At 42.2% G+C, this 12467-nt stretch overlaps 2 protein-coding genes across 6 annotated transcripts in view; one reads left to right on the plus strand and one right to left on the minus strand.

Annotated features, from left to right (window-relative positions):
- gpr179 (G protein-coupled receptor 179) overlaps positions 1-12467 on the minus strand; it is a 440981-nt gene that overhangs the window by 106040 nt on the left and 322474 nt on the right. The window lies entirely within an intron of this gene.
- The window catches only part of sp2 (sp2 transcription factor), a 29547-nt gene that overhangs the window by 13059 nt on the left and 4021 nt on the right, over positions 1-12467 (plus strand). For all 5 annotated transcript variants that reach the window (XM_063198755.1, XM_063198763.1, XM_063198779.1 and 2 more), the window contains exons 9-10: positions 8417-8588; positions 11486-11679. In XM_063198755.1, the coding sequence (XP_063054825.1) occupies positions 8417-8588; positions 11486-11679 (366 nt within the window). The remainder of the gene's footprint in view (positions 1-8416; positions 8589-11485; positions 11680-12467) is intronic.

Here is a 12467-nt window from a genome sequence, read left to right on the forward strand (position 1 = left end):
TTTCCCCCTAAGTGCTCAACAGAACAGAACAAAAACTCAAACTGAAAGTGGAGAACAGTGAGTGACAGGAAACAGGCAGGAGTTCAGTAAATTGGCATCCTTTTGAGCCTTAATATGCCATGGGCCCAGACAAGTGTAGGTTTGGCTAATTGTCCAGGTGTGCCATTTTAGCATAATATTTGTGAAAAAGTAGCACTACTGCTACTTCTAAGGGCTTCCGCACACCGGCTCCGACAAAGTGCTGAGCACTGCTCAGCTAAGATTCGATTCCATTGTTTTCAATAGAACCACGCACACTGACACCGATGTCCGCGGACATTCACCGATGTCGGATAGCAATTAGAGACAAGTTCTATTTTGTCGGCGCCGCCCATTGACTATCAATGACTATCATTGACTATCGTGTGAAATTGGGTTTGGGAGTCCGAATTCTGTCGGAAGCAAAAGTGCGCCGCAGTGCTGTCAGAGCCAAAGTCTTGACTAAGCAATCAATGCAGCTGAAATACTATACTATACTATACTAGTAGAATAAAGGCCAAAGCATTTTGTAGTACATTGTCCAAATTCATCTTTTGTTTGTCTGTCTTGTTCCACATGTTGAGCCAGCCATGTCAAATTAGGCTATGAAAAGGCAGCTTGCAACGTCTATTTGTCGACTTAGTTATACTTCGTAAGAGAGAAACATAGATTTTTACCTGCACTTACGGCATCGCTGGGTTTATTTGTTAGACTTTTTGACCATATGAATGAATCGAGCAGTTCACAAACCAAGGTAATGCCAGGCAAGGTACGACGTAATCAAGTCGATCCCAAGGCAATCACAGCCTATGTTGAAGGGAATCTGTCCAGTGTCTCGCCAGTTTATGGTTCTCTTACCATGAAAAGAATATGTACCCGTTATAATGTGTTCTGTTAGAGGCACTGAGGTTAAACGTCTCTGCCTTATGTTGTACATATAATGTAAAATCGGCTGTTGATTGCAATGAATAAATTCATACATACAAAAAGATAAATATATCCTGCTTCCTGCCTGGTTTATTTTCTGTAGTTGCTTAATTAATTGGAGTCATGCAGCATCATATGAAAATAAATAAGAGTATATTGTAGGTGTCATAGTGTCATACAGTGGGTGTCACCTGAAAGGCTTATGATGAGGTCAATGGGGGCGTTGGCAGACTTATGATGAGGTCCAGAGACAGAGGGTGTTTTATTCAAAAAAGGTTGTGAGCCACTGTACTAGAGCAAGGCTACATTTTTAAGATGTGACTCCCCAGGCCAGTAGCACAGCAACTGCACTTGACACCTAGCAGACCGAATACAGGAAGAGAATTTAGTATATCTGTGTGTAGTTTCTTTGAGACACCTGAGGAAGACCTTGCAGGTCGAAACGTTGTGCCAAGGTTTTTTTTCTTCATTTAATCACGACAAGGGAGCTTTTGTGGTGTGGATTTTTTTTTTCTTCTAGTATCCACCTTCTCACCTCGGTCATTAAGCTTAACCCCCAACCTGTTTTAATGTTCTCCGCACTAACACAGAATCTCCGGCGTGGTGGTTCTGGCTTTCCCATAACCCTTCTGAATGATTTAGCACTAGCAGCCATGTGGCACCAAAATATTAATGGCGCTACCCTTGTAATTGTGGATTTTAAGGCTTGATAGCCACCTGCTGAATATTTGAATAATTCAGTGCTTCAGTATCCTGTTGACATCCTCCATGTAACCAACTGGGGTTTTCTCGTACTCAAGTTTAATCTGGTAATCTGGTGTTCTTGAACAATGGCTGTCGTAAGGACCTCTCGTCTAGCCAGCTGTGGGCCTCCACTACTGGATCCTCCCCCCCCCCAGTTCAGCAGCACTGTGGTGTGTTTCTCGAAAGCATAGTTGATAGCCAGTTAGAAACTTGGGTGGTTGCCAATGGGAAATTGTATTGCAAACAACAAAGTAGCTAATGAAGTTAGCTACTATGGTTTTGAGAAATGCAACCCTGAATTGGTGTCCTCCACCTAGCCAACTAGGGTTTACTGAGTAAAATAATCTGGTGTTCTTGAGGTCTGCAAGCACCTCCAGCTAGGTCTGCACGATTATGGAAAAAATCATAATCACGATTATTTTGGTCAAAATCATAATCACGATTATTAATCACGATTATTGATTTTTGCAGATTTTTTGAAAATTATAACAAGATGAAATATAACCAAGAATGAATTACATACGGGATGAGCAAAATAAAATGAATTGTAATAATTATGTAAAGGCAATAGCATGAAACTTAGGTGGACAGATTTCTGGCCAGAAACACCAGCCTGTCAGTAAGGTAAGCGTACCCATTAAGCCCATGTACCCTTTAAGCCCACTTTCAACTTTGAGGTCAATTTAAAGAAAGGGAAAAGGTGAATTTTGTTGTTCATCACCCTATCCAATTAAAGGGTTAAGTAACTGACAAAATGTTTTTTATTGCAAACAAATCAATTTTTTTATCGTCAAGTTATCCCCGTCCAAGTGAATCCAGTCTCAGGACTACTGACAAGAAGTTGCCTCAAAACTTTGCTGTTTTGGGACATGTCAGAAATCATAGAATTTCAGCTAGTTTAAGTCAAATGTTTTGAAAATACTTTCATATTTAGTGAACTAAGAGGTAAATGTAATGATTTTTATATATATACATGCAGTGTTTTACTAAATTATAGCATTTCCCTTCAAATGGAAAGATGTGTTTTATGAGCGAGCAAACGCCGATATTCTCTTGATACAACCACACACCATCTTTATCTTACTCTACCACAAGACTTAGGGTGGTTAGGTATGAATTCTAAGCATATTCCAGTTTGTTTGGCATTGATCTTTAAAGAAATGCATCATGAAATGTTTTGTGGAGTTGATTATTTCCATAAAATAGCTTTTTGTATAGGCGGGCTTAATGGGTACTAGGTGGGCTTAAATGGTACACCCCATTGAAATGCATGCAAGTTGGCATGCATGCTAATGAAAAATGCCTTTGAGGGACATAAAAAGTGCTGTGCAATCTCAAGTTGTAGGTCAAAAAGGCGTAATAATCAATAAGAAAAAATAAATTTCTCTGTTTGGATGAAGAATTTTATGAAGTATATGAAGTAAGAGATGCTGTAATATTTAATTAGGTTTTATGCATTATTTTTTGAGCAAATCTTACATTTTTGGTCTGAAACCATTTATGCCATGTAGGCTACACTGTTTAAACTCAATTCACACACCTCACCAGGTATTTTGATAGAGAAATAACTATATGAGCTTATTTGGAACACAAGTGGGCTTAAATGGTACCAAAGGTACCATTTAAGCCCATTCAGACTTTTCACTTTTCTCGTAAAATATCTTCATATTGTACTTTGAAATATTCCTCAACTCAGTGATAAACATTGAGAAGAGAGGTAAATCTTACTATTTAAGAAATCATTTCACAAAAAAATTGTGTGAAGATGATTGAAAAATGAAGAAATTTAGATTTTGGTGGGCTTAATGGGTACGCTTACCTTATCTTCTGGGTTCAAGGACGCTCTCAAAAGTAGGTCACTATTGCCACGATTAAATCACGATTAAAATCATGAGTTCGATTTCACTGTTATCACGATTTTGATTATTTTTTGATTAATTGTGCAGCCCTACCTCCAGCACTATTGGCCTCTCCTCTAAGCAGCTGTGGTCCTCAACTACTGTGTCCTGTCCCCAGTTCAGCAACACCAGTTGGCATCCTACATCTAAACCAGCTGTGTTTTTTTTGTACTTAATAAGCTGCTGCTGTATTTGTAAGGGCCCTCAGCAGTGCGTGCATAACCATTTGTGGCCCCTGCCACTGTGTGTTGCTAGGTCACCCTTGGAAACAAGATGAGGCATCTTTAGCTGTAATTGAGTTGATTCCCATGCTACCTACCAGACTCTGGTGGTGTGACCTGCTGTGGTTCATCTGGTGTTATCTGGTGTACTTGAACAAGTACATTAGTCTGATGTTAAAGTGAAACCCCACCGAAGAACTCCAACTTCCATAGAGCTCGAAAGTCCCGCCCCTTAGTTCCGCGTTTCACGGGACCTAAGCTGACCATCTAACAACATGGTAGCGAGTAAATATCTTCTGATCTCAGTCGTGATATGCGCTGGGCTACAAATATGCTGTTTAAGAGGCTAGATAAAGATTATTCATGCAGAAGTATCAATGTTTTGTTCCGAGGCCGTCGGCATGAAAAATGTGAAGAAACGCAGCTTTCTAAAAAGTTTAGAGGTTCGTACGAAAAATTAAGCAAAAATATCAGAAACAACATATATGGAGCTCGTGGCACAACTCGAAGGGGATCGAAATATCATTTTAATACCGCCATTGGATTACATGCTACGATTTTCGGCTAAAAACGCCGTTGAGGTCCCATGAAATCGGGGGAAGTGACGTCACTTTCGAGCTCTATTGTCATTGTGACTGTGATGGAGTGACCATCACTAGGGTTGTGGATGTGTTCTGACTGACACGCCAAAGAGTTGCCCAGCTGGGACTCGAACCCAGACCTTCTGGGGTAGTAAACCGGGGCTCTGACCGCTACACCAAGGTCTGGGTTCGAGTCCCAGCTGGGCAACTCTACTCTCCTTCGCTACAAATGGTGTCAGAAGTGGGGTGGCTACCGTGAGGCCATCGGAAGCGTACCCATTGTGTGTGAGCTGTAATCCCATGTGAGGGACCCCCAGGATTGGGGACCCCGGTGTGAGGGACCCCAGTGATGGGTGAAGCATTGATGATGGGGCACACTGGGTGGGAGAAGCATGATGGGCAGTTGCGTGAGGGACACCATGAGTGTGTGAAGCGCACGGGTGTGCTTCCCGAAGGGGAAGGCAGTGTGATGGAGGGACCATCATTAGGGTTGTGGGTGTGCTCTGACTGTCACGCCAAAGAGCCTGGCTCTTTGGTGTAGCGGTCAGAGCCTCGGTTTACTACCCCAGAAGGTCTGGGTTCGAGTGCCCAGCTCTGGGCAACTCTACTCCCCTTCGCTACAGTGACACAGCAATCCACAACACACAAGTGCACACTGCACACAATGAAATTGCATTGGTACCTCACCGGTGCAAGTGGGCAGCACCCAATGGCACACTGTGGTGGGACGGTACCATGCTCAGGGTACCTCAGTCATGGAGGAGGATGGGGGAGAGCACTGGTTAATTACTACCCCCACCAACCTGGTGGGTTGGGAGTCGAACCATCAACCTTTGGGCTACAAGTCTGACGCCTTAACAGCTTACCCATGACTGCCCTGTGCTATTTATGATCAGCTGTGGCTTATCATACTCAACCAACCTTGGTGTCCTTGCACAATGTGAGTTGTGAGTACGGCTGCACGATGTCAGAAAAAAATCGATACTCAGTAACAGCATGCAATACCTCAATAACGATATTTAAACGATATTTAGCAATATAGCCGAGTGTTTTTCTTGTTACTAATTGTGTGTGGGGGATGCGGCTTTGGTCATGGTGGGCTTCTCGCATATTTGTTGACATTCCGCTAGTGATTGGATTGCAGATTTTTTCTTACTAGTCATCGATAATTAAGTCATTGTTGCAATATGCATATCGGCACACTTGATCTCACTATTTCGATACATTTTCAATATGTTTTGCAGCCCTAGTTGTGAGGCCATTGAGCTGTAGTGGTGGCATAATGCCTGCAGGGTGGTTTATCATTATAATAATCATTCATGCAGTTGAACCATCCAAGTCGTTCATCAAGCAACTGACTGTGGCCACTGCTCCTATGTCTTCCAGGCAAATGGCACTTGAGCAACTGACTGTGGCCACTGCTCCTGTGTCTTCCAGGCAAATGGCACTTGACTATGCAGACAGTGCCAGGCCGCAGCAGGTGTGATTTGTCATTGTAATCTGGTGGTGTAATAATCCATGTGTCTTCAGGCCAGAAGCGTCTAGCCTTCAAACACACCAGAATTTAGAAGAGACATAAAGAGTCGTTGCACTGTTTTCATAGCAAGAGCGACACAAGCGATTAAAAAGCGACAGAGTATGACTATTAAAAGCAGAATGCAAGCTCTCCGGCATTCCAATTGGCTACGGCAGCTGTTGCCGAATCGCCTCTTGTCGCCCAAATCGCTTTGTCTCTTCTGTTGACAGCTCCTCCATACAAAGTCAATTACTGTTGTTGCCGTTGTCGCTCTAGTTGCCTTTGGTATGTCCGTGCCATGACAGTGCAGACGGTGTCCAACCGCAACCTGCAACGTGGTGGAGTAGGTAGTCATTGTAAATCTGGTGGTGTGATCTTTTTTCTTGTTTGTAATTCAGGGGTGTCAAACTCATTTTGGTCCGGGGGCCGCATACAACCCATGTGGACCTCAATCGGGCCGCATTAGTAACATCATCGCAAAAAAAACGTAAAGCAGAGGATTAGTGTTCAGTACTATCACGTTTTAAATGTGTTGAATATGTAGAAAGCAATGCAATACTGATAATCCTATGCAACATTTCCTTGACTTCATTCATTCATTGCCAACCGTCAATGAATTAAATATGGGACCGTTCATTTTGTATTTCCAATTTTGTATTTCTTAGATGTAATTTCCTGCATTTTCACGCATTCTAACGTCCCGTTTCCAGTTTCAGCTTAATAGGAACCAATACAAATCCAATTATATTTATTATTTAATTACAACCAATACCAATACAATACGAATAAGAAGTATTAACATTTTATCTCTATATATGAGGTCTATAATATAGCCCATTGGGAAACTCCAACTCCCATTGTCATTGTGACACAGCACTCCACAGCACACTAAGCCTTTGACTTCGATATTCGATATTCGAATATAAGTCGAATGTTAAGAAAATTCGAGACATTCGAACGAATATTAATTGGTCATTAATATTCGAATCTGACATGGGTATTGCTTTTTTGGGTATTTCATTGTTATTGATTAAAATCATTCCCTTGTAAACATCGCAATTCACAGTCTCAATTTATTTTTTCCATGGCTGGTTAATCACTACAGCTGTGTTGAGGAGAGTCGCGTGCGTGGCTCATCTCTCTGTGTTCCGTAGCAGGACACTTGCGGCAGGCAGTCTCCCCCAGAGTCCGCATAACAAGCAGATGAGTGCTGCAGAGTTCCATTCAAGTGAATGGCTACAGTTAATAAACAAAGCATCATCACACTACTTTCTGGAGTTGTTGACGAGTTTCTGGAATTATGTGATTCAACCCACAAGTACCTGTGATTACGCCAAGAGTAAGATAACAACTTCTTGTTTTTTGGATTTTGACCAAATTAGCTTCGTTGGTCTGGGTGTCAGATCAGGCAGACTCCAGGTGATGATTTTGTTAGCATGCTTTTAGCATGTTTTTAGCGCACTGCTAGTTTGTGCAATGTTCGTTTTTAGACGAGAGCAGTCATCTTACCTGGACCTACAAACACACTACCTAAATGTCCGTCATTAGTGATAGAAAATAAATACATATTTGTTGATATTGGTGCTGTGTACTCAATTATCATGATTCCCATATGATCCAATTCAAATTTTAACTTAGGCTACAAGTTTGACATGGCTGCTAGCTTTGCCGTGTTTTAATCTGCATTCACACCTCTAAGTACCGTCTTCTTATAAGTGCTGAACGATCGCTAAACAATAATGGTTGGTTGAATGCATGTTGTTAATGGGCCATTAGGCTACATCTCTGGTTGGAATAGCCTTTTACTAGTCACTGACTGGGGGAAAGAACAACTTCAGCTTGACATCAGGTCTAACTGGGGCAATTTTAATGGTAAAAAAATATGGATAAATATTCGAATATATTCGAATATCGTTTTTAATTTAGAAACGAACTTCGACTATGATTTTGGGGCACAAGTCAAAGCCCTACAGCACACAAGTGAACACTGCACACTGCACACAACGAAATTGCATTTATGCCTGACCCGTGCAAGGGGGCGGCCCTCAGTGGCGCCCCATGGGGAGCAGTGCGGTGGGACGGTACCATGCTCAGGGTACCTCAGTCATGGAGGAGGATGGGGGAGAGCACTGGTTGATTACTCCCCCCACCAACCTGGCGGGGCGGGAGTCGAACCGGCAACCTCTGGGATGCAAGTCTGACGCCCTAACCGCTCACCCATGACTGCCCGTTACAGTACAATGCCTGTTACAGTACAAATTCACCATTCATAGTAGAAGTGTGATGTGCACTTTATGCAGTATAACAGAGGGACCATTGGGTTAATGTCATGCAGGTCTCGATTTTGTCCCGATTGGCGTAATTGCGCGTTTTGGTTATTTCATTGAGAAAAAAAATATATATATATATATATTTTTTATTTTTTTTATTTTTTACATCCGGGCCGTACGTTTGACACCCCTGTTGTAATTGTAATGTATTTGTCCGTTTCCTCCTCTTGTGTCCTCCCAGGCCAGCAGCACTTGACGGTCCAGACGGTTCCCGGCGGCAGCCTGCAGCTCGGTGGGGTGACGGGGCAGCAGGTGGAGCAGACGCTGGCCCTGGAGCTGCCCAGCGGCGTGCCGGGGGAGAAGAAGAGGCGCATGGCTTGCACCTGCCCCAACTGCAAGGACGCGGAGAAGAGGCAAGTGGCGCATTTACTGTACATCGCATTATGTTCTTAACGTTAAAGATGTTATGTTGCGCAGAATCTGTTTTTTTGTTTGTTTAATTCAAGAAAAGGCAAGTATCGCATTGCATTACAACACTTGTCCAGCCCCAACTGCAAGGATGCAGAAATAAGGGAAGATATCGTCTTCCATTATATTACAGTTAAAAATTGCGGGGCTTTTTTTTTCTGTTTGCATTGCGAACCAATATCCCGGTTCTGGGAACATGCCGGACAGTTCGCAATTAGGTGCGGGAACGGGCACCAGCACGGTTCTCAGTCAGCCTGAACACGCCATATGAGCCATGAGCTACCCTGGGTGGATTCCAATATGCGGACTCCAGTCCTCCCTTGCTCACTTGCCTGCTTGTGACCTCATGATGATGTCACTGACGATAGAAAATGAATTCACTATCTTGCAAAAGCACAATTCTATTGTCATTTTCTCATATGCAATTGTGATGGTGAATAAAAAACAGTCCCCCAAAAGTTGTTGTGGCTCGGCTGACAGCTGGGAAACTTAATTTTCTCCACGGAGGCGGGGCGAGTCCACAAGCACAAGTGGAGGACAGGAGTGTGCATATTGGAATGCACCCCCTGTCTTGAGCTCCCTGCCCCAGTAGACCTAGCCCCCCACTGTCCGTAATCATAATCATTAGTACTAGCCAATAGGGGTGGGCGAAAGGACAATATTAAGTGTGAATCGTGATATTGAGTACAAGATCGTCTCGAATCTGCCAAAGTGGGGAAATCGTATAGATCGTCTTGCAATGAGGATGCTTACCATCAGTATCAGAGTGATGTTTACTTAGTTGTGTGGTTGTCTTCACTTTTATTCTTTACATTATTGTATTCAAATTGTGCACTTTATACAAGTGCCATCAATGTGTTAACATTTTATTAACTGCAAATTACAAATTGCAAGCATATGAAAGTAATTTTTTGTTGTTTTTATTTTTCCGATGGAAGATTGTGATAAAAAATCAAACTCGACCTCTACTAGCCAATATGGAAGCTAAGTAAATATCATCATCGTGATACAATGTAATCCATATCATGATGTATCTCGATACACCACAATTATGTATGTTTTCAGTTATTCTCTTTCATTTCTCTTTAGTGTGTCATGTCTCAAAGCCATGTTTCTTTAAAATGAATCTTTTTTTATTCTTTTTACAGTTATATGACCTTAGAGCGTCCATAGTGACAACAAGGAAGGTTATGAAATTGTATATTCGATGTAATAATGGATTAAATTAGTCTATCACAATAGAAACGATAGAGGAGAAAGGGCACGATAAAAACTTTTCCATCACAATAATGATATACATTGTCATTTCGCCCAGCCGTAATCATCATCATCATGGGCCCATAGCTAAGCCAATTAGCCACAGAATGCCAGGTCACCATCTGACTACGCAGGTCGATTAATGCAGAGCAGCTTAGGGAAGGCCGGGTAATAGGATGATGGCATGGCAGGCACTCTACATGACCAGGTGGTGGGGTGGGGTGGGTGGGTGTGTGTGTCTGTGTCTGTTTGTGTGTGTCTGTGTCTGTTTGTGTCTGTGTGTGTCTGTGTGTGTCTGTGTGTGTCTGTTTGTGTCTGTTTGTGTCTGTTTGTGTGTCAACAAAATCGACATCCCCCTTCCCCTATAAAACAGTTTGTAACTTGGAAAGGATACCTATTCACTTAAAAGGAGATTTCAATCCTTTCTTTCAAAACCCTCCTTTTAAAAAATATTTTATATATATAATATATCTGAAGTTGTGATAGGCCACCGCTCATCTGTTCAGAAGGTGCAGGATTCAGGAGAAATTTCTGTATAAAAAGAAGACAATCGCAAAAGCTTGCAAGCTTCTTTGCACAAAAATAGACCTGAAGTGTGCGGATTGTCTTCTTTTTATACAGAAGGACCGAAAGCTTGCAAGTCAAGTAAAGCTTCTTTGCACAAAAATAGACCTGAAGTGTGCGGATTGTCTTCTTTTTATACATATATATAATATATATAATATTTTTATTATTAATCCACATGCTGGATGAAAAAAAAAAAACTCCAGCGCCTAAATTGATCCGTCTGTCTCTCTATGTCTCAGTATCTACAGGCCGGATGAGCTTGTTCAAGAACAAGCACAACTGCCACCTCTGCCCGTTACTCTGTCTGTCTATATTTTTATCTACTCAAACTAAATTGGTCTTTTGTGAGGTCAAGAAAGAGGGACTAAGGCACTCTGAAGTCTGTTTAAAAGTCCTTAAAGGGACACTGCAGCAAATGGTCAAAAAAGGTAATGCAACTATGCTGCTCATTGAAACTGGGCTGCCTATTGCCAAATTGTATCTTAACAGGAAAGTTTACTGAGTAATAAGCACATATTTTCAACTATGGTCCAAGTATAGTCATTTTTGCAGCTAAAAATGGCTAATTTTAGACATTCAAAATGGCGGACCATGGAGAAGATCCCCCTTTTCGTGTATGAAAAGTGCAATTTTTCCAGTCATAATGAATACTTAGAATTTGATGGTGGTGTTAAGTATTCATGAAAAAGGTAACATTAGTGAATGGGCAGCATGAATTCTGAAAATAAACAACTAAAAATCTCACACAGTGTCCCTTTAATGTATTGAAACATTGCCGTGTCAGAAGTTCTTCATGAGGAACGACCACCTGACGAAGCACTTGAGACGCACCTCACTAAATTGGGTCTTTGTCTGTCTTTTTGTCTGTCTGTGTGTTTGTGAAAGAAATTAGGGTGTAACATAGCCAAATGTTCTATCAAAGCGCTACCATGGCAGAGGTCTGCACTCTCTAAGTGCATTTGTAGTTTATCTTCTCCAACTAAATTGGGTCTTTGTCTGTCTGTCTGTGTGTCTACAGGCCGGGCGAGTTGGGAAAGAAGAAGCATATCTGCCACATCCCGGGCTGCGAGAAGACCTTCCGCAAGACGTCCCTGCTGCGGGCGCACGTGCGCCTGCACACGGGGGAGCGCCCCTTCGTCTGCAACTGGGTCTTCTGCGGCAAGCGCTTTACACGCAGCGACGAGCTGCAACGCCACGCGCGCACACACACGGGTACGTACAGACATACACACACACACACACACACACACACACACACACACACACACACACACACACACACACTGGTCTGCCACTGGGTCTTCACACACATGCACGTTTATACACACACACACACACACACACACACAGTGGTCTGCGGCAAAGGCTCCACACGTGCATACAAACGTTATCCCATGGACACACACACTGGTCTGCCACTGGGTCTTCACACACATGCATGTTTACCCACACACACACATGCAAACGTATGTTCAGAGAAGTTCATGCAGGATGTGTGCAATTGCTCCTTGTTACAGACTCTAATCTCAGACTTAAATTGTCAGTGAAGCGAAGGATTTTGTTGTGACGGTGCAAGCTTTATATTTGGGTTTTCATTCTGGACTCTAAAGCCATCTCAACACAAAATGTGAGGTGGCACTTCGCAATAACCTTCTGCAAAAATGGTTAGCTAATGGTTTGTTATGCATCTATAATAATGTTATAAGCATTGATATATCATTAGTAAATCAATTGTAAAATACTTACTAAACATTTTCTGTTGACAATAACATTTAAGGCTGCACGATAATGGAAAAAAATATATTCACGATTATTTTGATCAAAATCACGATCACGATTATTAATCACGATTATCCAGCAGAGCTTATAACCCTCCCACCCCCCTTTTTCGGAGCGACATAATAATTCCTTACCATTAGTTAATATAAGTTAACCGTTAGTTAATCATTTTGCGGAAAGTTATTGTGAAGTGTTACCAAATGGGATTATAATCTGTCAAA

Source organism: Engraulis encrasicolus, chromosome 1 (genome assembly GCF_034702125.1).
Source record: "Engraulis encrasicolus isolate BLACKSEA-1 chromosome 1, IST_EnEncr_1.0, whole genome shotgun sequence".
NCBI classification, from domain to species: domain Eukaryota; kingdom Metazoa; phylum Chordata; class Actinopteri; order Clupeiformes; family Engraulidae; genus Engraulis; species Engraulis encrasicolus.